The sequence below is a fragment of the Actinia tenebrosa genome, unplaced genomic scaffold (genome assembly GCF_029948245.1).
Source record: "Actinia tenebrosa isolate PJP-AT-01 unplaced genomic scaffold, QUT_ActTen_1.0 PGA_scaffold10__47_contigs__length_13832649, whole genome shotgun sequence".
In the NCBI taxonomy this organism is placed as follows: domain Eukaryota; kingdom Metazoa; phylum Cnidaria; class Anthozoa; order Actiniaria; family Actiniidae; genus Actinia; species Actinia tenebrosa.
In genome coordinates this window covers 7459579-7483932 of record NW_028292570.1, presented here as the reverse complement: position 1 = coordinate 7483932, position 24354 = coordinate 7459579, and the positions used below count along the sequence as shown (strand labels likewise).

General features: G+C 38.6%; 4 protein-coding genes and 1 pseudogene across 4 annotated transcripts; 1 reads left to right on the top strand and 4 right to left on the bottom strand.

Moving 5' to 3' along the window:
* Window positions 1-1062: 1062 nt before the first annotated feature.
* LOC148912922 (uncharacterized) lies at window positions 1063-4391 on the top strand. Its single transcript, XM_089027104.1, has 2 exons — window positions 1063-1135; window positions 1259-4391. Exons 1-2 carry the CDS (start codon window positions 1070-1072, stop codon window positions 4340-4342), a joined length of 3150 nt encoding a protein of 1049 aa, XP_088883230.1. The 5' UTR covers window positions 1063-1069; the 3' UTR covers window positions 4343-4391.
* A 3006-nt stretch (window positions 4392-7397) lies between these two features.
* LOC148912921 (uncharacterized) lies at window positions 7398-10726 on the bottom strand. The gene is made up of 2 exons (XM_089026239.1): window positions 10654-10726; window positions 7398-10530 (listed from the first exon to the last, which is right to left on the bottom strand). Exons 1-2 carry the CDS (start codon window positions 10717-10719, stop codon window positions 7447-7449), a joined length of 3150 nt encoding a protein of 1049 aa, XP_088882365.1. The 5' UTR covers window positions 10720-10726; the 3' UTR covers window positions 7398-7446.
* Window positions 10727-16483: 5757 nt separating this feature from the next.
* On the bottom strand, window positions 16484-17742 carry LOC148912920 (uncharacterized). Its single transcript, XM_089026346.1, has 2 exons — window positions 17385-17742; window positions 16484-17319 (listed from the first exon to the last, which is right to left on the bottom strand). Exons 1-2 carry the CDS (start codon window positions 17740-17742, stop codon window positions 16484-16486), a joined length of 1194 nt encoding a protein of 397 aa, XP_088882472.1.
* Window positions 17743-19079: 1337 nt separating this feature from the next.
* Window positions 19080-20048, bottom strand: LOC148912919 (uncharacterized). Its single transcript, XM_089026345.1, has one exon. The coding sequence runs from the start codon at window positions 20046-20048 to the stop codon at window positions 19080-19082; it is 969 nt and encodes a 322-aa protein (XP_088882471.1).
* Window positions 20049-21385: 1337 nt separating this feature from the next.
* Window positions 21386-23726, bottom strand: LOC148912918 (zinc finger MYM-type protein 2-like; annotated as a pseudogene).
* Between the last annotated feature and the right edge of the window lie 628 nt (window positions 23727-24354).

The window sequence follows — 24354 nt, the reverse complement described above, 5'->3', positions numbered from 1 at the left end:
TAAACCGCCTTTGTCGGAATCACTGACTAATGTTTAGTTGGCAGGAAGCTTTTGTTGGAGAAGATTAAATCCTGTGTTTCGGCGACTGGTGGTTAGGAGTTATGAATTAATGAGTCTAGCCTTTAGAAGTCATTTTAAGGACTATAAAATCGAAAAATTTCAGACTTTTAGTCACTACAAGCGAACCTTTGAAGAGTGTGGATCAAAACAAGCAAGTAAGTAAAAGGATGGCTTTTCACTGCGACGCATGCGACAAGTCCTTTACAGAAGAGACGAACTTAGTAAGGCACAAAAAGGCTATTCACAGTGGGCGATTATTCACCTGTGAACGATGCGGGAAACAGTTTAATCGGAAGGATGCCCTAAAAAGACATGAACAAGTCTGCGGAGGTGGCTCTTCAAAACGGAAAGTAGAGGAAAAAGAAAACGCCCCACCGATGGAAAAACAGAAGACAATGACCGAGGCAGAAATTATTGAATACGAGGTGAATATAATTCATAATCTAATTTTTGTTATAATCATGTAAACCACAGAATATGTCAATACCTCTACTAACCATAAGATACGTAGTTTTTCAAGTCGTCTTATATACCAATTTTTTCGATTTCAGTTAGCAAACATACCGGCGGAGATGTATGAAGAATACGACGGAGAAATTCTGGGGGATAATGAAGTGGTAGGTAAGCCTCTATTATCTTCATATCGGATCTTTGTAGAGTAACTTTTTCTAAGAACTAATTCTTTTCTCTAGGATGATGTACAAATAGGTGGTGGAGAGACTGAAGAATGCGCGCTTGGTGGAAATGTGACCACGTTTAAGTATGAACCCAACAAGAATGAAAAATATGATCTGTTGCTCACCCTGCGAGGAAAACGAAAGACCATCATCAAAAAACTGAAAACCCTGCTCAAAAAACATCGCGGGATCAAGTGGTTTCTGTGTGTTAAGGTGAAGATGGTTAAAACGAGCCCCGACGGTCAGGACCAGATCTCAACCCCCCATTTTCGCACCAAATGCTACACTACAGTCAATGATACAGAAATTGGAAAAAAAACTACGTGCATGGAATGGAAAAGATCAAGAACTCTTTCTTGGAATACCAGAGAGAAGGGTCTGGATGGTTATTGGAAGAGGTAATTAAATTGCACCATCGTTATAGCACAAAGGGGATCACTCGACCGGCGATGATTTTCTGCTGTATGTACATACATTAAAACTGTATATCACCGCTTAATAAAGTATTGTTGCTATCATAGGTGTTGGAAATCGATTTAGGAGTCGCTGCTTACACTCCTCTCGAGGGATCGAGTTACATACCTCTACCCAAGAAGATCAAAGACAAGAAAGCGGTGCTCAACATTCAAAATGAAGATGAAAAATGCTTTTTATGGTCAGTACTAGCGGCGAAACACCCCACTCACTGGAGCCATCACGCAAACCGCGTCAACAATTATCAAAGGTATGAAGCTGAACTAAATATGTCAGGAATCGAGTACCCCGTTAAGATCAATCAAGTGAAAAAATTCGAGAACCAGAATAGAGAAATTAGTATCAATGTCTTTGGGTATGAAAATAAAGAGCTATTTCCCCTTTACATTACGAAAGAGAAGAAAGAATTACATGTGAATTTGTTACTGTTTTCTCAAGATGACACGCGTCACTACTGTTTAATCAGGGATTTAAGTAGATTGTTGGATAGTATGAGTAGAGATGGGCATAGAAAGTACCACTGTATGTATTGTTTGCATGGCTTTGTCAGGCGAGATTTGTTAGAAGATCACGAACCTCACTGTAGAAAACACGGACCCCAGAAAATCCGACTGCCTGACGAAGACCATACAACACTGTCATACAATGACGTACAAAAACAACTGAAAGTACCTTTTATCATTTATGCAGATTTCGAATCGATTTTAGTGAATTGTGATGATACAGAATTAGACCCTAGTACAAGTTTTACACAAAAAACGCAACATCATATACCCAGTGGGTTTTGTTACAATGTAGTATCTACTGTCGAGCAATATTGCTTCCCGCCTGTTCTCTATCGCGGAGAAGATTGTGTCGATAAGTTTTTAGACTGTTTGATTGAAGAACGAAAGCAGATAGGGGAAATCTTGAAGATGGTAGTACCCATGGACATTAGTGAAGAACAGGAGCGGGAGTTTCAGGCAGCAACCCTTTGTCACATTTGTAACGAGGAATTGGGTGCGGACAGGGTAAGGGATCATGATCATTTGACAGGGGTGTACAGGGGGGCGGCCCACAATGACTGTAACTTGAATTATAAGTTTACAGGAAAGATACCCGTTGTTCTTCACAATCTTCGTGGGTACGACTCACATTTAATTCTACAAAAACTCGGAAAAATCAAGGGGGAGAATATTAGTTGTATACCCAATAATACGGAAAAGTATATTTCATTTTCAGTTGGGGATTTAGTATTCATAGACTCACTTCAGTTTTTGAATAGCTCACTAGAGAAATTAGTAATGAATCTAAGTAAGGAAGGAGATGATAAGTTTAAGACCCTGAAGAAGTATGTGGAGAGTGAGAAGGTATCTCTCTTGTTGAGGAAGGGGGTGTACCCCTATGAATACATGAATAGTTTTGGCAAGTTTGAAGAAACCTGTTTACCCCGTATCGATTGCTTTTATAGTTCGTTGATGGGTAGCACGATTTCACAAGCAGACTACGAACATGCACAGAATGTATTTAGAGAATTTCAGTGTAGGAATCTAGGAGACTACCACGACTTGTATTTGAAATCGGACGTTTTACTGTTAGCAGATGTGTTTGAAAACTTTAGAGAAGTTTGTCTGGAGTACTACCAACTCGACCCAGGTCATTTTTACACCTCTCCCGGTCTTTCTTGGTTAGCATGTTTAAAGATGACTGGCGTGGAGTTGGAATTACTCACAGACCCCGATATGTATCTGTTTTTGGAGGAAGGGTTAAGGGGTGGGATTTCGATGATTACACATCGATTTGCAAGAGCGAATAATCGCTATGTAGAAGGTTGTAACCCAGAATTAGAAAATAATTATATCATGTATCTCGACGCAAACAATCTCTACGGTTGGGCTATGTCTGAAGCGCTCCCTGTTAACAACTTTGGATGGTTGAGTGACCCGGAAGTGGACGAACTTCGCGAGAACCTCATGACCATCCCTGTAGACGGAGGTGAAGGATATATACTGGAAGTGGACCTCAGCTACCCCAAAGAACTACACGATTTTCATAATGACTACCCCCTAGCACCAGAAAGGCGAAAGGTAACAGAGGAAATGCTCTCTCCCTACTGTCAGCAACTTCTTGAGGACCTGAACCTTGGCGGTGCTCCCACAGACAAACTGGTACCTAACTTGAACGATAAGACGAAGTACGTTCTTCATTACCGCAACCTGAAACAGTACTTGTCACTGGGTATGAAACTGGAAAAAGTACACCGAGTGTTGGGGTTTGACCAATCTCCCTGGCTAAAGAAATACATCGACTTCAATACCGAAAAACGGAAAAATGCAAGAAATGACTTTGAAAAAGACTTTTTCAAGTTGATGAACAACAGCGTGTTTGGCAAGACCATGGAGAACTTGAGAAAGCGAGTGAATGTCAAGCTGATCAACACGGAAAAGCAGCTCAAAAAACTGACAGCATCACCCCTCTTTGACTACTTCAGAATCTTTGATGAAAACTTGGTGGCAGTCAACATGAAGAAACCATCACTTTATTTAAATAGACCTATTTACATCGGGTTCAGTATTTTAGAATTGTCTAAAACCCTGATGTACGACTTTCATTATAATTACATCAAGCAGAAATACAGTACCCAGGCAACCCTACTGTTTACAGACACAGATTCCCTGTGTTATAACATCAAGACAGAGGACATCTACCAAGATATGTTTCAAGACCTTGACCTATTTGACACCTCAGAGTACCCTAGAGACCACACCCTCTATAGTACAACAAACAAGAAGGTGATTGGTAAGATGAAGGACGAGACCCATGGGCTACCCATCAAAGAGTTTGTGGGTCTACGACCAAAAATGTACTCTCTTCTCTACGCTGAGGATGGCCGTGAGGTTGAGAAAAAAACTGCTAAGGGAATTGCGAAACAGGTGACGAAGCGGGATATCAGACATACCCACTATAGAGATTGTTTGCTTAAGCGAAAGAGAACCATGGCTAACATGAAACAAATACGTAGCTATAAGCATCAAGTATTTACAATAAACCTAAACAAAGTGGGTCTTAGCCCCTATGATGATAAGCGCTACATCTTAGAGGATGGGGTGACTACTATAGCTCATGGTCATTACAAGACCAATGTAATATAATGGTACATTTATGATTGATACGTGTAAATAAACAATTGTAAAGTACAAAGTGATGTCTACTGTCTCTCGCACGCTTCAGCCTTCATACAGATGTAGCCGCATAAATTTCGATCTCACTACCACTAGATTCACTGCTTGCACTACGGAAGGGTCTTGTTTCCTCAAGTGTGTAGAGTTCTAGAGGAGGGTCGATGAGGGGATGAGGGTTATGTAATTTCCAAAGATGATGAATAATGCTAGAAATGATGATTACCACCACGATGATGAGCACGGTTCCCACAACAACATAGATGTATAATGTTTCTGACATAACTTTAGAGCTTTTTGGTCTTGAAAACGGAGAGGGTGTGTTGTATTTAGATTTGTGAACTGAAGATGACTGTACAGTACATGAAGAGCTTAGGGTGGGTTGAACTATATTGATGGTTGTTTTCTGGTTGGATGTACTTGGGATGGTGGAAAGAAATACTACAGGAGATTGAGTGTTTGAATTCAGACTTGAATAGGATTGTGAAGATGTAACTATGTATGAAGGACTTGTAATTGGATTTGATGATGTAGGTGAAATCATATTTATCGACGAGATGGAGTTTGTGAAGGCGCTTGATGGTGTGGTAGAAATACAATCTGTTTTGAAAGTCAAGAAAACCGGGAACTTCTGATTAGAAAACATAAGACAATCCAAAGGATTACCTCTTAGATCGATGAATGTGATGTTGGAGTTTTGGAGGCTGGAAGTATTGTTTAAGTAGATAATATGATTGTCTCTTAGAGAAATGCTTGAATACTTGTCCAGTGTTTGAAAACTTGGAAGTTTTGCCAGGCTTAATCCGGAACAGTCAATCAGACCAAGACTTGGTAGACAGATGCACCTTTCATAACAATCACTTCCAGCCTGCGCTGGGATAGCAAATACAAACAAGGGGGCTAAAAACAGCATATTGAGTGTGTCTTGCTTTCCCACACTTAGTGATAAAGTTTACCGAAAGTATGTAAGCCGAGTAGTCATTCATCTTCATAAAAACATGTCAATCAATTTTAAGTTAGAGATACCGATCTGATAAGAGCCTTTGTTATTTTTATTTAGAGTTTTTAAAAACATGTCCCGGTGGTCTCAAATTGTCCCTATGATAGTACTAAATTGTCCCTGTCTTAACAGTTAAAATGTCCCCGTTTTATCAAATTGTCCCTGTGATAGTACTAAATTGTCCCTGTATTGTCAAAATATCCCTGTGATAGTACTAAATTGTCCCTGTAATATCAAAATGTCCCTGTCTTAACAGTTAAAATGTCCCCGTTTTATCAAATTGTCCCTGTCTTAACAGTTAAAATGTCCCGGTTTTATCAAACTGTCCCTGTAATTTCAAAATGTCCCGGTTATCAAACTTAAACAAAAAGTAAAAATAAAAAATAAAAAATTATAACATATAAAATGTCATGTCCCCAAAATATTGAAGCATTCATCATGGTAACACGATACCCTAAACATTGTCCTGTACCAGGGTGTTTAAAAACAAATCTAGTCAAACTTTCTAATCATTTAGCAAATGTGCATTTCATGTCTAAAGAAGAAAGAAAACCCTACCTTCAAGAGGCAAGACCCTGGTACAGGACAATGTTTAGGGTATCGTGTTACCATGATGAATGCTTCAATATTTTGGGGACATGACATTTTATATGTTATAATTTTTTATTTTTTATTTTTACTTTTTGTTTAAGTTTGATAACCGGGACATTTTGAAATTACAGGGACAGTTTGATAAAACCGGGACATTTTAACTGTTAAGACAGGGACAATTTGATAAAACGGGGACATTTTAACTGTTAAGACAGGGACATTTTGATATTACAGGGACAATTTAGTACTATCACAGGGATATTTTGACAATACAGGGACAATTTAGTACTATCACAGGGACAATTTGATAAAACGGGGACATTTTAACTGTTAAGACAGGGACAATTTAGTACTATCATAGGGACAATTTGAGACCACCGGGACATGTTTTTAAAAACTCTAAATAAAAATAACAAAGGCTCTTATCAGATCGGTATCTCTAACTTAAAATTGATTGACATGTTTTTATGAAGATGAATGACTACTCGGCTTACATACTTTCGGTAAACTTTATCACTAAGTGTGGGAAAGCAAGACACACTCAATATGCTGTTTTTAGCCCCCTTGTTTGTATTTGCTATCCCAGCGCAGGCTGGAAGTGATTGTTATGAAAGGTGCATCTGTCTACCAAGTCTTGGTCTGATTGACTGTTCCGGATTAAGCCTGGCAAAACTTCCAAGTTTTCAAACACTGGACAAGTATTCAAGCATTTCTCTAAGAGACAATCATATTATCTACTTAAACAATACTTCCAGCCTCCAAAACTCCAACATCACATTCATCGATCTAAGAGGTAATCCTTTGGATTGTCTTATGTTTTCTAATCAGAAGTTCCCGGTTTTCTTGACTTTCAAAACAGATTGTATTTCTACCACACCATCAAGCGCCTTCACAAACTCCATCTCGTCGATAAATATGATTTCACCTACATCATCAAATCCAATTACAAGTCCTTCATACATAGTTACATCTTCACAATCCTATTCAAGTCTGAATTCAAACACTCAATCTCCTGTAGTATTTCTTTCCACCATCCCAAGTACATCCAACCAGAAAACAACCATCAATATAGTTCAACCCACCCTAAGCTCTTCATGTACTGTACAGTCATCTTCAGTTCACAAATCTAAATACAACACACCCTCTCCGTTTTCAAGACCAAAAAGCTCTAAAGTTATGTCAGAAACATTATACATCTATGTTGTTGTGGGAACCGTGCTCATCATCGTGGTGGTAATCATCATTTCTAGCATTATTCATCATCTTTGGAAATTACATAACCCTCATCCCCTCATCGACCCTCCTCTAGAACTCTACACACTTGAGGAAACAAGACCCTTCCGTAGTGCAAGCAGTGAATCTAGTGGTAGTGAGATCGAAATTTATGCGGCTACATCTGTATGAAGGCTGAAGCGTGCGAGAGACAGTAGACATCACTTTGTACTTTACAATTGTTTATTTACACGTATCAATCATAAATGTACCATTATATTACATTGGTCTTGTAATGACCATGAGCTATAGTAGTCACCCCATCCTCTAAGATGTAGCGCTTATCATCATAGGGGCTAAGACCCACTTTGTTTAGGTTTATTGTAAATACTTGATGCTTATAGCTACGTATTTGTTTCATGTTAGCCATGGTTCTCTTTCGCTTAAGCAAACAATCTCTATAGTGGGTATGTCTGATATCCCGCTTCGTCACCTGTTTCGCAATTCCCTTAGCAGTTTTTTTCTCAACCTCACGGCCATCCTCAGCGTAGAGAAGAGAGTACATTTTTGGTCGTAGACCCACAAACTCTTTGATGGGTAGCCCATGGGTCTCGTCCTTCATCTTACCAATCACCTTCTTGTTTGTTGTACTATAGAGGGTGTGGTCTCTAGGGTACTCTGAGGTGTCAAATAGGTCAAGGTCTTGAAACATATCTTGGTAGATGTCCTCTGTCTTGATGTTATAACACAGGGAATCTGTGTCTGTAAACAGTAGGGTTGCCTGGGTACTGTATTTCTGCTTGATGTAATTATAATGAAAGTCGTACATCAGGGTTTTAGACAATTCTAAAATACTGAACCCGATGTAAATAGGTCTATTTAAATAAAGTGATGGTTTCTTCATGTTGACTGCCACCAAGTTTTCATCAAAGATTCTGAAGTAGTCAAAGAGGGGTGATGCTGTCAGTTTTTTGAGCTGCTTTTCCGTGTTGATCAGCTTGACATTCACTCGCTTTCTCAAGTTCTCCATGGTCTTGCCAAACACGCTGTTGTTCATCAACTTGAAAAAGTCTTTTTCAAAGTCATTTCTTGCATTTTTCCGTTTTTCGGTATTGAAGTCGATGTATTTCTTTAGCCAGGGAGATTGGTCAAACCCCAACACTCGGTGTACTTTTTCCAGTTTCATACCCAGTGACAAGTACTGTTTCAGGTTGCGGTAATGAAGAACGTACTTCGTCTTATCGTTCAAGTTAGGTACCAGTTTGTCTGTGGGAGCACCGCCAAGGTTCAGGTCCTCAAGAAGTTGCTGACAGTAGGGAGAGAGCATTTCCTCTGTTACCTTTCGCCTTTCTGGTGCTAGGGGGTAGTCATTATGAAAATCGTGTAGTTCTTTGGGGTAGCTGAGGTCCACTTCCAGTATATATCCTTCACCTCCGTCTACAGGGATGGTCATGAGGTTCTCGCGAAGTTCGTCCACTTCCGGGTCACTCAACCATCCAAAGTTGTTAACAGGGAGCGCTTCAGACATAGCCCAACCGTAGAGATTGTTTGCGTCGAGATACATGATATAATTATTTTCTAATTCTGGGTTACAACCTTCTACATAGCGATTATTCGCTCTTGCAAATCGATGTGTAATCATCGAAATCCCACCCCTTAACCCTTCCTCCAAAAACAGATACATATCGGGGTCTGTGAGTAATTCCAACTCCACGCCAGTCATCTTTAAACATGCTAACCAAGAAAGACCGGGAGAGGTGTAAAAATGACCTGGGTCGAGTTGGTAGTACTCCAGACAAACTTCTCTAAAGTTTTCAAACACATCTGCTAACAGTAAAACGTCCGATTTCAAATACAAGTCGTGGTAGTCTCCTAGATTCCTACACTGAAATTCTCTAAATACATTCTGTGCATGTTCGTAGTCTGCTTGTGAAATCGTGCTACCCATCAACGAACTATAAAAGCAATCGATACGGGGTAAACAGGTTTCTTCAAACTTGCCAAAACTATTCATGTATTCATAGGGGTACACCCCCTTCCTCAACAAGAGAGATACCTTCTCACTCTCCACATACTTCTTCAGGGTCTTAAACTTATCATCTCCTTCCTTACTTAGATTCATTACTAATTTCTCTAGTGAGCTATTCAAAAACTGAAGTGAGTCTATGAATACTAAATCCCCAACTGAAAATGAAATATACTTTTCCGTATTATTGGGTATACAACTAATATTCTCCCCCTTGATTTTTCCGAGTTTTTGTAGAATTAAATGTGAGTCGTACCCACGAAGATTGTGAAGAACAACGGGTATCTTTCCTGTAAACTTATAATTCAAGTTACAGTCATTGTGGGCCGCCCCCCTGTACACCCCTGTCAAATGATCATGATCCCTTACCCTGTCCGCACCCAATTCCTCGTTACAAATGTGACAAAGGGTTGCTGCCTGAAACTCCCGCTCCTGTTCTTCACTAATGTCCATGGGTACTACCATCTTCAAGATTTCCCCTATCTGCTTTCGTTCTTCAATCAAACAGTCTAAAAACTTATCGACACAATCTTCTCCGCGATAGAGAACAGGCGGGAAGCAATATTGCTCGACAGTAGATACTACATTGTAACAAAACCCACTGGGTATATGATGTTGCGTTTTTTGTGTAAAACTTGTACTAGGGTCTAATTCTGTATCATCACAATTCACTAAAATCGATTCGAAATCTGCATAAATGATAAAAGGTACTTTCAGTTGTTTTTGTACGTCATTGTATGACAGTGTTGTATGGTCTTCGTCAGGCAGTCGGATTTTCTGGGGTCCGTGTTTTCTACAGTGAGGTTCGTGATCTTCTAACAAATCTCGCCTGACAAAGCCATGCAAACAATACATACAGTGGTACTTTCTATGCCCATCTCTACTCATACTATCCAACAATCTACTTAAATCCCTGATTAAACAGTAGTGACGCGTGTCATCTTGAGAAAACAGTAACAAATTCACATGTAATTCTTTCTTCTCTTTCGTAATGTAAAGGGGAAATAGCTCTTTATTTTCATACCCAAAGACATTGATACTAATTTCTCTATTCTGGTTCTCGAATTTTTTCACTTGATTGATCTTAACGGGGTACTCGATTCCTGACATATTTAGTTCAGCTTCATACCTTTGATAATTGTTGACGCGGTTTGCGTGATGGCTCCAGTGAGTGGGGTGTTTCGCCGCTAGTACTGACCATAAAAAGCATTTTTCATCTTCATTTTGAATGTTGAGCACCGCTTTCTTGTCTTTGATCTTCTTGGGTAGAGGTATGTAACTCGATCCCTCGAGAGGAGTGTAAGCAGCGACTCCTAAATCGATTTCCAACACCTATGATAGCAACAATACTTTATTAAGCGGTGATATACAGTTTTAATGTATGTACATACAGCAGAAAATCATCGCCGGTCGAGTGATCCCCTTTGTGCTATAACGATGGTGCAATTTAATTACCTCTTCCAATAACCATCCAGACCCTTCTCTCTGGTATTCCAAGAAAGAGTTCTTGATCTTTTCCATTCCATGCACGTAGTTTTTTTTTCCAATTTCTGTATCATTGACTGTAGTGTAGCATTTGGTGCGAAAATGGGGGGTTGAGATCTGGTCCTGACCGTCGGGGCTCGTTTTAACCATCTTCACCTTAACACACAGAAACCACTTGATCCCGCGATGTTTTTTGAGCAGGGTTTTCAGTTTTTTGATGATGGTCTTTCGTTTTCCTCGCAGGGTGAGCAACAGATCATATTTTTCATTCTTGTTGGGTTCATACTTAAACGTGGTCACATTTCCACCAAGCGCGCATTCTTCAGTCTCTCCACCACCTATTTGTACATCATCCTAGAGAAAAGAATTAGTTCTTAGAAAAAGTTACTCTACAAAGATCCGATATGAAGATAATAGAGGCTTACCTACCACTTCATTATCCCCCAGAATTTCTCCGTCGTATTCTTCATACATCTCCGCCGGTATGTTTGCTAACTGAAATCGAAAAAATTGGTATATAAGACGACTTGAAAAACTACGTATCTTATGGTTAGTAGAGGTATTGACATATTCTGTGGTTTACATGATTATAACAAAAATTAGATTATGAATTATATTCACCTCGTATTCAATAATTTCTGCCTCGGTCATTGTCTTCTGTTTTTCCATCGGTGGGGCGTTTTCTTTTTCCTCTACTTTCCGTTTTGAAGAGCCACCTCCGCAGACTTGTTCATGTCTTTTTAGGGCATCCTTCCGATTAAACTGTTTCCCGCATCGTTCACAGGTGAATAATCGCCCACTGTGAATAGCCTTTTTGTGCCTTACTAAGTTCGTCTCTTCTGTAAAGGACTTGTCGCATGCGTCGCAGTGAAAAGCCATCCTTTTACTTACTTGCTTGTTTTGATCCACACTCTTCAAAGGTTCGCTTGTAGTGACTAAAAGTCTGAAATTTTTCGATTTTATAGTCCTTAAAATGACTTCTAAAGGCTAGACTCATTAATTCATAACTCCTAACCACCAGTCGCCGAAACACAGGATTTAATCTTCTCCAACAAAAGCTTCCTGCCAACTAAACATTAGTCAGTGATTCCGACAAAGGCGGTTTAGGCGATATAAACCAATTAAAACATAAGTACAGCTTCTCATCTAAGTCTGCTAATATTAAACATGTCATTCCAACAAAAAGACTTCAAAAGTAGGCCCAATCAGAACGCTCGTCCAACGTCTTTTGACTTCTAAAGGCTAGACTCATTAATTCATAACTCCTAACCACCAGTCGCCGAAACACAGGATTTAATCCTCTCCAACAAAAGCTTCCTGCCAATTAAACATTAGTCAGTGATTCCGACAAAGGCGGCTTTGGCGATATAAACCACTTAAAACATGAGTACAGCTTCTCATTTAAGTCTGCTAATTAAACATGTCATTCCAACAAAGGAAGTCAGCTCATTAATTCAAAAACTTCGTTTTTTAAACAAAGGATTTTGATTTGTGTTTTAAAACACCTTCCCCAAACCTTTCCAGGCCCCGATTTCGATCAGAACCTCTACTCGGGCGGTCGGCCGGTCTTCCCATGATGGTTGGATGTAGATCACCCCTCCCCCTACCTCACTGGAACCTCACTTAGAATAGCCGTTACGTCACCTCTGTAAAAACCCTGATGGGGGTGGGGGGTTGATCCACGATCCACATGATCCACGATCCACATGGCGTAGAATTGGTACTTCATATCTACTCCTGTTAGCCTCGCATTCAAGATCATTTTAAGAATGGACCATTGTCTTGCATTGTCTTGGTGACATCTGCTTTACATATCTTTCTTCAAGAATGAGATTCGATTTCGAAGAAATGTTGATAATAAATTAAGGTTTGGATTGGAAATCCTAGAGTAGACCCTACATACGCAAGTTAAGGTCAGAAATTCTTTGGACTCAATATGTTGTCGTTTGGACCAACATCACTGACGAGTATGCAGTCGATTATTTATGATACCAGCTCTTTAATGGGAATATATTACCATCTTGACTGACATATTTTCGAAAAACAGATGGCGAAAAAAGAAAAAACTCTTAACACGGAAACTAAAACTAAGCTAAGGAAGTAATTGTCTTGCAATGTTGAAATCTGTTTTACATATCTTTTTTTGAGAGCTATCATAAAATAAGAAAACTCTTTTGAAGAAATTTTGAAATAAGTTCAAAATTCAGCACACTTGTTCGTTCAATAATAAACAGGAAATAATATATCATACAAAGCAAAAATAATAAATAAATAAATAAATAGATAAAAATAATAATAAAATGAACGACATCAGTATAAGTCAATGCAAGAGAACATAAATAAGAGAGGGAAACTTTCTTAATATCGCGCGCCTTAAAAATTGCCGGTTGAGCTATTTTTATAAATCAAATGCAGCTTAGAATGTTGCCTACCCTATTCCCCTGCGTCAACTAGCGCGTAATCACTCATTCTGTTTGTGGCATGTTTTGATCACTCACGATGATAAACACTTTTCGTTTTTAATAATCAAAACAACAAACGGAAAGAGCGCGATTTGTTAAAAAACCGCTATGAACTTTTTATTGAAAGGAAATCAATAGTTATATTTTACTTTTAAAAGACAGAAAGGTTGACCAGTTATTAGTCTTTTTGATTTTATCAGAATGCTTGCAATTTTCACCGAATTTTTACCAAATCGACGTCGCCAGTGTGCTCCATACTAGTGCATCATACATTGTTTCTTCATAGATGCAGAACGCCCTTTTTATATTTGTCAATATAAAGCTCATAGCTTCCACAAAACAAATCATCTCTGTTTGAGCTGTCACCTTCCGTTTCGTCGTTTAGCTCGGACAACATATCTTCAACTTCTTTATAATACAAGTCATAAAGGTCTTGTTTTTCATCTTGATTTTGTTTTCCGTGTTGGCTTGGAGGTCCAGCTTCCAGGATTTCCAGGATCTTAATGTCGTCTTGATCAGATTATACTTTAATATTACTAATAAAAACATCGTCTATGTCGTATAACTTGCTGTTGGTAGCAACACATGGAGCGTCAGATACTTCCAAATTTCTTTTCTTCTCACGTAGTGTTGCAGTCGTGTCTACTTTATTGGGAAAACGAATGTTATTCGAAAAGTCTGGATTTTTTGTGTGCTCATCATCATCATAATAATCATCTACGCGGATATCAACTTTTTTCGACAAATTTTCCTGAACATTTGATTTTTCATTTACCGTCAAAGTGCATTCATTGTTAAAAACATAAGTTTTGGAAGGTATAATCGCACTGTAGGATGAATTCAACTGTAGAGACATGATTTACAGAGGGATTTCCTTTATAAATCTGAAACAAAACAAGAATATTACTAAACCCAAACTGCAGATACCAATGAGTGTCCCTTGGGGGACGGTGATGAGCCTACAATTATTACCACAAGACAGAAGAATAGTAGTGGACTAATGATATGCCACTTGAATGTCAACAGCATCCAAAATAAGTTTGAAGAACTGAGCATGTTGGTGAACCAGCTTAAAGCCCACGTTGTATTCCTCAACGAAACAAAAATTGATGCTTCTTATCCTAATAGTCAATTTAAACTTAAGGGATATAATTGTTACCGTAATGATCGTGCAAAAGGTGGAGGTGGAATAATGGCATACTTTGCGTCTACTCTACAAACAAAAAGATTGAAAACAAACAGAAAATATAAAACGTTTGAATCTCTCGCTATTGAATCGAAATTTGGTCAACATAAAGTTATCGTTGTTGGCGTATATAGACCACCTAAGTGTATTGGGTGCGAATACTATGTTACACTAGACGAAGAACTGAATGACATTGTATCGTGGGCAAGCTTGCAAACACAATTCATTATAGTTACTGGAGATCCTAACCTTAATCGCCTGAATCCTGGAAGCAGAGAAGGAAAAATGCAAAGGGATCTTGAAGACGTACATAGTCTTTCATGCCTCATAGACAAGCCTACCAGGATAACCGAAACAAGTAAGTCACTGCTGGACGTTATTTTAACCAATAAACCCGAACTTTTTAGAGACTGTGATACTTACGACCCTGGCATAAGCGATCATGCGCTGGTTTATGGCATTATGAACGTGAATGGTAAACACTATCCAAACAAGTTAATTTCATTCAGAAGTTTTAAGAATTTAAATGTAAAGGATTACCTACAAGATCTACAGTCTGCGCCATGGCAAGTTGCGGAAATATTTGACACGATGGATGACCAATACTCTTACTGGAATATGCTGTTCACTAGTGTTGCTGATGTACATGCACCTCGTAAAAAGATGAGAGTGCGGGCACAAGACGTCCCGTACATGACGTCGGAATGAAAGAAAGCTATAAGACAGAAACGTAAATACCAGAAGAGATACTCTAGGAGCCCCACACAAGAAAATCTAAAATTGAAGAATTTTTGGAGAAACAACGCAACCAAGCTACGTAGAAAAGCTATTAAAGATTACTGGATGACTAAAACAGAATCTGCCAAGACTAATCCTAGGGAGTTTTATACAGTGTTTAAACCTTTCTTGAACTCTAAGTCATCAAGTATAGATGATACACGTATCAACTTGGAGATTGATGGTCGTCCATTAACGAATCAGATTCAAGTTGCTAACCAATTTGTTGATCATTTTGTAAATGTAGCCGCTGACATCGGGGATCCCTGTATATTGCTGTCTAAGGAAAAGGAACTAGAAAGCCATAAAAGTGTGTATGACATCCAAACTAATAAGAAATTCGTCAATGCCCCAAAATTCGAATTTCATAGACTTCACGACGGCGAAGTAGAAAAATCCTCGAGGAACTTAAACCAAAATAAAAGTGATGGGCACGATCAAATATCTCCAAGACTACTTAGTATTGCAAGTAATGAGCTGTCATCATCATTGACAAGGATCTTTAATGGTTGCATAGAAAAACGTTATTGGCCGGATGATTGGAAAAAAGGAATCTGGGTCCCGGTTTTTAAAAAGGATGATCACAAGGATTTGAAGAATTACGGCCCAATTACAGTCCTAAGCACGATTGATAAAGTATTTGAGCAGTTACTGGCAGGCCAAGTATCGCATTATATTGAACCTTACTTGAGCACGACCTTAACAGCATATCGTAAAAGAAACAGTTGTGAGACAGCGCTCATAAATCTCCTGGAAGATTGGAAAAAATCACTAGATGAGAAAAAAGTAATCGGAGTGCTGTCGTCTGATCTATCTAAAGCTTTTGATTCTCTAAACCCAACACTACTGTTAGCGAAGCTCAAGGGATATGGATTTGGTGATGATGCTATTAAACTGTTACGATCGTATTCCTCAGAAAGGAAGAACAGAGTTAGAATGGGCAATGAAATCATGAGCGAGTGGAAAACTGTGGTAAGAGGCTGTCCCCAAGGATCCAATTTTGGACCTCTGATGTGGAATATATATCAAAACGACTTGGCGTATAATATCGACCAAAGCAGAATATCGATGTACGCAGACGATCGTCAAATCTATAGTGCTGCTAATAGAATAGAAGACGTGGAGAGGATATTGACGAATGATGGACTGAACATAATGAATTGGTATGAAAATAATCTACTCAAGTGTAACAATGACAAGTTCCAGACAATCAGTTTTGGACAGAAGCACAAAAACAAGAATTTGAACATTACAGCACTAAATAAGAATATTAAGGCTAATTCTGAAATGATATTATTAGGAGTTACAATTGGTGAATATCTGAAGTTTGATTGTCATGTAGAGAATTTATCTAAAAGTCGGAGTTATTATGAGGCTAAGGCGGAGTGGTGTAGACACACAATTCTGCAACGGTATACTTGTAAAGTCTTAAATTACCGAAAACCTTGCCTGGTTTGTCTTGTTTAAGATGTTCTGTTAGCGCAAAGTCGTAACAGTTGTGATTTATTTGCATGTACTTTTCCGACATGTCGAGAAATGACAAAGTTTGACATCGTTGTCCTGTGGTGAGGGCAATCAGCATCACTAATTTCAATGTGAGTTCCTTAAGGGTGATCTTGTCCAATGGCCACATTAGACTGAGAAACTGAAGAACCGTTTCCACTGGACAGATAGTATTATACTTGGGAACTGGCTTGATTTGATTAAATACACCCTTGAGGTATCTACAAACAAGAGGGTGTTGGCCTATAGGGTTGACGCCGGAACCATTCTTGAAATCAAGATTGGAGATGGCTGAACGAGCTGTATTTAATGCTGAATAGCTTAATCCTTGTTGGAACAGAGAGTGAAGGAACACTAATAACCATTTCACAGTCGGATGCAAGGGATCGATTGCTTTTTTACCACAAAACTGAGACCACTTTTCAATGTATACTTTGTATTGCTTGTGGGTGTTCTTTCGCCAGGAACACATGATGACGTCGACAACCTGTGACGGAATGTCTGACTCTTGTAAGGATCTCCTGATAATTTGCAAACCACGAGCTCCAGCCGACTGTGGAGTGGATGAGGCCTGGTCAGCGTTGGATGAACCAGGTTGTGATTGGAGGCTTTCAGTACATAAGGAATCTCGGTGAGGAGACTCAGGACTACTGAAAAATAGGGTTGTGTCGGCCACAAAGGAATGATTAGAATTCCTGATGCCTGTGCCTGGATTATTTTTTGCACACACCTAGAGACAAGGCAAAAGGGTGGAAAGGCGTAAAAATATTAACCAGACCAATCAATGGAAAAAGCATCAATGAACTTGGCCATTGGGTCTGGTTTCCACGAGACATAGATCTCAAGTTGGGCATTGAGCCGACTGGCAAAGAGATCTATGTCTGGTAGACCAAATAATGAAACAATTTGGTGAAATGCCGATGCTGAGAGCATCCATTCCAGCTCCATGTTCAAATTACGGGATAATTGGTCAGCATCAACATTGCTGACACCCGGAATATGGGCTGCTGAAAGCCAAATTTGGCGTTCAATAGCCCACTCCCAAATGTTACGGGCAACCGAGTTGCAGTCCACTGACTTACAGCTGCCCATGGCATTGACATAAGCAACAGCAGTGGTATTATCACTCATAATACGAATATGGAGTGGGCCCTGAACTTCACACAAAGAAGATAATGCCAATTGAATGGCTAATAATTCAAGATAATTAATGTGCATTTTAGATTCATGTTTGGACCAAATCCCAAAGGTAGAATCACCATGACTTGTTTTAGCACCTCACCCAGTTTCTGAGGCATCAGTGTAAACAATTAAGTCAGGCCTTGTAGGGTGAATTTTCCTTGAGGCTGAAGGAATATGGTCAATCCACCACTGAATTTCCCTCAGACTAGCAGCAGATAATGACATTTCTGCATCAAAATTGCCATTATTAAGTTTTAAGTGAAATTCTTTATCCAGTTCAATAGAGCGGTAATGTAAAGGGTCAAACTCCACTCCAGGAAAACTGGAGACAAGGGAGCCAAGGAGCACAGCCACTTGGCGAATAGAAAATCGCTTATTCAAATGGCAAAAGGATTGACAAAGCTGCATAATTTTGTCTACTTTTTTAGGGTTAGCCGCACTGTCATATTAACAGAGTCCAGGATAAACCCCAAAAATTCAATGGATTGTGAAGGGGTAATAACAGATTTATCTGCATGGATCATAAAACCTAAACTGCTGAAAAGTTGGACCGCATGCAAAGTTGCCTCTTCACATTCTGCATAACTATCCTCAACATATAAAGAGTCATCAATATATCCTAAACAGGTATGGCCAAATTTGCTTCTCAAAGTAGCAAAGACAGGTTTGAGAACTTTGGTAAAAATTCTAGGGCTGCTTGTTAAACCCATGGGTAAACAAGTAAAGGCAAATAAATGATCTCCCCAAATAACTTTGAGATATTTTTGGTGTTCTGGAGCAATAGGTATAGAATAGTAGGCGTCCTTAAGATCAATAGAAGTCATGAAACAATGAGGACGCATGAGCTTAACTGCAGTCTCGAGAGTATCCATTTTAAAATGGTGGTATGAGACATGTTCATTCAGTCTCTTCAGATTAAAATATGACCCTATGGGACCCATCTTTTTTGGGCCTAATAAAAATTGGGGATACAATTTCTCCAAATTCAGGGACGGAATACACAATAATTCCCTTTTTTAGGAATTTTGCTATTTCATTGTCAATGATAGTTTGTTCTGACTCAGAAAAACTTAAGCGGGGTCTTGAAACACTGATCTGAGGATCAGGAATAAAATCAAATTCAACATGGCAGTTGGCTATGGCATCCAACACAAATGGATCCGTAGTGATCTTAGTCCATTCATTAACAAATTCTTGTAGCCCTCCTGCCTTAAACTGGCATTGACTGGCAATCACACTAGAAATTGGAGTTGAGCATGACAGTGAACTTACCTGCGTTGATGGCTCTACTGATTCTTGTTCTGCTGGTTTCTTGGAGGATTTTGGGGCCTGGTCTGACCCCGGCCTGCCCCTAAAAAAGGTGATCCACCATATTTTGGACCTTTCCCTTTGTTGCTATGTGGACCAAAGCGGCCACGTCCATGACCCCTTGAGGGAGGAACTCTGTAAGGTTCTGTACGTTGTTTAGGGGTGACTTTATTGCAAAGCTTATTAGACTTGGTAAGCTCCTCTACTTCTTTATTAAGCTTATCTCCAAACAGATAGGTGGATACAGCTGTAGAGGGATTGCATAGTGCTGCATATTGCTTATTAAGATCTGGTCGTACCAAATCCCTTCTCTTCAGATTAAACTCTCTGTTAGCAGAAAGGAGCAAAACGACTGCATGAGTCAAGGTACTCTTTTGGTCTCCCTCTGAAGTATTACATAGTTGAAGTATGGCACAAAGGCCAGATATCAATAGGGCTTGGGCCTTCTGGAGTGCAGAGTCAGAATTTCTCGTCTCTTGGTGAAGTTGTTGCCAAATCTGTTTGTTAATCTTAGGAGCGACCAGATTAGGACAGTTGTTTGGTCTTAAATATTTCTCCTGTAATCCTGACAGCTTTTCTTTAGGAAGTTTGTCTTTTAGCAAACTATTGACTATTTCAGCTAAACCATCGTTGATGTCGGCCGAAGTCTTTTCAGTGACACTTAACTCCTCAACAAGGGATTTGAAGGCATCACTTGATTCCACTTTATTGGGATCAACAAAGCTCTCGATTTTGGCTGCTAATGATGCGCTAGATCCAAAGGCCGTACTGTCATTATCAGGAGTCTCCTTGGTGGAGTCTTCCTCGTAAACTTCAAAGTCAGAGTAGACCTTATCAATGGATTCTTGGACACGAGACAAAATGCCCTCTTTGGTATCTTTCATAAGATCCGTAAAGAATTCTTTTATTTTTGATAGCCCTTCAGTGCTTTCCTCCATATCCGACATCGTCTAAAGAGAACGATGAGAACTAGATTAGGTGCAATCTAATCAGATATATATACACAGTGAAACACGTCCACGTAGTAAGACTAAGGCGACAGAGTCGCTAGTCAAATGTGTGTCAAACTCGTTGTACACAATAAATAATGGTAGAAATAAATATTCTTACCATAAGAAGGCACAAGACACGTCTATATGCCTTACACAGTTCGAAAGAAAAGCACACGGGACACGTCCTGGTGCTTCGAACGGTGAATTATAAGTTTGACAAGCGTGACACGTCACACTCGCAAAAAAAAAAAAAAAAAAAAAAAATTGGGTTCAAAAACCCCAAATGTGTAGTAGAAACACGTCTACTATGTTGAAATAAATTAAACAAGTAAATTTGAAAACTTACCTGAAAGATTTCAACTGAAATAAACGAAGAATTGAGGAGTAAATTATGAACTACCGAACCACGGCAATACGGTGAAGTGCACTGAACCATGGCGGTGCGTGCGCATCTCGTGTTAACCCGGATGTACGTAATGATTTGGTAGAATTATCCTTCAAACAAAAAACATAAAAGCATATGTATAACCAAGGTAACATCTTTTCAAAGGGTGTTAAAAAATTTTGGAAATCCATCAAAGTTGAGCGCAGTTAAAAGAATTCAAATTGATTCAAATGATATATACCTGATTCAAAATGGCGGACGAATTCGATTCGTGAAGTAGCTTTACTAAGTTTTTTATGTGAATTGGTCAAGTATCACGATCTTTCAAACTCCTGCCTGCCGCGTAAGTCATATGAACTACTTATTTTTTATCAAACGATCGAGCTGAAAAGATCTGGTAAATAATCTCTGGCGCGCATAAGCCCAACTCAAAAAATTTCGAATGCGGATGCAGTAAGACTTCAGCCTAAATGACAACATCTAAGCTTTGTAAATTTAGAACTACTTATTTAAAACAATTGTTCCAAACTTCTTCACGTCTCTAAATCTTATTGTAAAATTCATTAATAATTCATGAGGTAATTACCCAGTGAAAGACCTGGATTCAGGTCACGTGGATGGTTTGTAATTCTCGATACAGGACGTGTGAAACTTAAAGCACGGGGAGGGTTGAATAGTCAGCAGGGAAAGGCTGGGGTTGATGAATTGTAAATAGTATGCTTATTAATATGATTAACTTTTATAAAAAGATCTCTAACCCGCCTAATTAGTATTCTTAACTTTTATAAAGATCTCTAACCCGCCTAATTAGTATGCTTAACTTTTATAAAGAGTCCTGTCCTTTGGAATTCTACAAGGTTTATTAATCAATAAGTTTGTACATGAATACATGCCAATATTATAAATATTACTTATTCGCGTACCCAAAGTTGATATTGCAGTTGTTAAATACTGAAATTGCACAAAAATTATTAATATTACTGCTCAACGAATCCTCTGGCATTGGAATACTGGCTAGTACATCGTCTGACAAGTCAAATTTCCAATCAAAATCGACAATATCAGCGCTTCTTTCGTAAACGAACTTGCCATTTCTATGCGGCCGAAAATAAAAGCTTTCAAGACTTTCAGCAAAATCTTGCACCTTACTGATATAAACTGAATACAACGCAGCTAAACATCGATTATGCTGACTTCCAGTATCATGGCACTTATGCTGTATGAAACGAGGCTTATTGTGCAAATCTTTTAACCCGCCATGAAATGTTTTTGACAAACTTTCATCAAAAATTATCATGATCACACCTTCTTTAACAGAAATGTTGCTAAGCCTAAGTAACCTGTGTTCGCCAGCTCGAAGGCCAAAAATTTTGCCATTATAAAAATAGATAGTGTACAATAATGACTCAGCTGAATGTCCTCCGAGAAGGCCTTTTCCCAAAATATTGCCTCTTCATCCTCAGTTACTTCTTTACGTGCGTCCATCTTGCACTTCTGAGCTATTCCACACTTCGTAGCATCCTTCATCTCTGCGTCTAATACTTTGTGAAACGACGCGAACCTTTATAATAAAAAAATAAGTTTATTAAAACCATGAAATAAATATTTTTCCACCTAAATATAAAATGCAATTTAAGGCAATTCATTTAAAACACCCAATAAATTTACTTGCTTTATTGAGAACGTTCAATGCATTCTCTCCTCTCGTCTCACTTAAATGTCGGTTAATCGCACAAATTAACAAATAAAGCGTTTTAGGTGGATAACGCTCTCCATTTTTCTTGGCCACTTCGCCAACGAACTTACACAACCAAAGGTTTAAGGTATTTGGCAACATGTGCTCCAGATTAACGGTCAGATCTTGAACGTCATCACCTTTGAGACCGGCCCTCCAACGTGTTCTAACATTGCTAATTTATTTGGCCGTTGTTCCTGCCATTCCTCGAAAACTTTTAGGCCCCATTTAGTGTTGTATTGAGTAGTTTTTGGAGTAGCTTCCGACACTAAACTGGACTCTTCTTCTTTACTCTTTGCAGAGCGAAACCGATCAGCCATGTTTCTACTACAACCTCTCTATGAAAACGAACTGCTAAATTCAGTGTTCAATATTTCAAGACTCCTTTGGGAGAACTCATTCCGGCAACTAAGCCATGAAAGAATTTTGTTATTATCAATGAATAATATGCTATTCAATTTCGTCATACAATCAACTAAGTCCTCATTTGTTAATAACATTTCAAAACTCATGAATTATTAATTCATTTCACAAGTAAGATAAAATATTCGCGTCCGACCTTTATGGGCTTTAAGACGGCTCGCCTGCGGCTCGCCGTTTTAAATGCCCATAAAGGTCGGACGCGAATATTTTATCTATTACTAAGATATGAAGTATCCTAAACATCGTATTTAAAACACGTGCTTCCACGACTAGAACGGCTAGATTCCAATGGAAAATGCCTTTTTCCAAAGAATGAATCCATTCGCTCTATTGGAATATATTCTGGGGGTCTCCTTATGCGTTCGGACTTTAATGCACAGTTAGCCCAAGTATGACAATTCACGACTAGAACGACTAGATTGCAATGGAAAAACTGTTTCCCAATGGATCCATTCGATTCATTGGAATACCTTTTAGAGCCCTCCTGATGCCCTGAGACTTCAGTACAAAGGTAACCCAATGGTAAATTAATATCATGTGACCATTTACACAGGTAACCCAAGCATACAATGCATATCTAATGTATATAAATACAGGTAGTCCAAAACATCCAAACATCGTCTAAATTGGGAAAGTTTAAAGCGGTTTCAATGAACGATTTTCCTTCGAACAAAAGGCAAACATGACCACCTTTTCATCGTTTCCCTGTATTTCTATTTCACTCTTTGTACACCTTCTTACAAAAGACAAGTATATTTTTTTAAGTCTAACTACAACATATGATTACGTCATACTATTACAATCTTACTTACGGATAACTAGAGACAGACGGTTAAACCTTCGTATTCTCACCTGATTTTAAGACTGTTTGCTGAAGAATTTTCACTTTATGTGACGTCGAACATTTACCGGGTTACCTGTAATAAACTGGTTATAAAATTTTTTCGATTTTCTTTTTTTTCCTCACTGATTGCTGCGCGAGAAAATGGGAAAATTGCGCAATAGTACCGAGAAGTCTTCGGCAATTTACCAAAGAGACCTTTATGGCCTTCTGCTGTAGGAATCCAGTATACGGTCCGACAATTAGCATTTGCCAACTGTCAATCAATGTTACCGTGGTAACACGTGATTATTTTGCAAGCTCACCCGATTCTGATCATTTTATGCTATATTTTAGAGGTATTTTGGCTCTGAAAGCTACTACAAAAAAATACCAATTACATATAAGTTTATTCTTGAGTTTTGGTTTGGTTATAGCATATATAAATTGAAAATAGTAAACTTAATAAAGATAGCGTATGAAGATTCTTCTTAACAGAGGACATGTACGAAATTCGTCTAAAATTTCAGTTACGCTCAAACTTCAAAGGGACAAACTTTAAAGTGAGGGTCTAACAAAGACTGGTATATATTACTTTTTTTTTTCTCATAAAGTTCGGCTGAGGGCTTTACTCAAGATTAGAATCGATTGTTTCGTCTCTTTTCTTCAGTACTGAGTATAAAACTATTGGATATTTCGATTACAAAATAGGAATATATCATAACGTTGTTTGGTAGCTGGTAGATGACGTTACTGTCTCCTTTTGAAAGGCGCAGAAATGTAAAACATGTAATTCTTTTCATCGAAATATCAAAAAAAAAAAAAAAAAAAAAATTTACTAGCCAGTATCAATTAACCTTAAAAGTCATTCCTGTAAAATTGCAACTAAATTAATTAA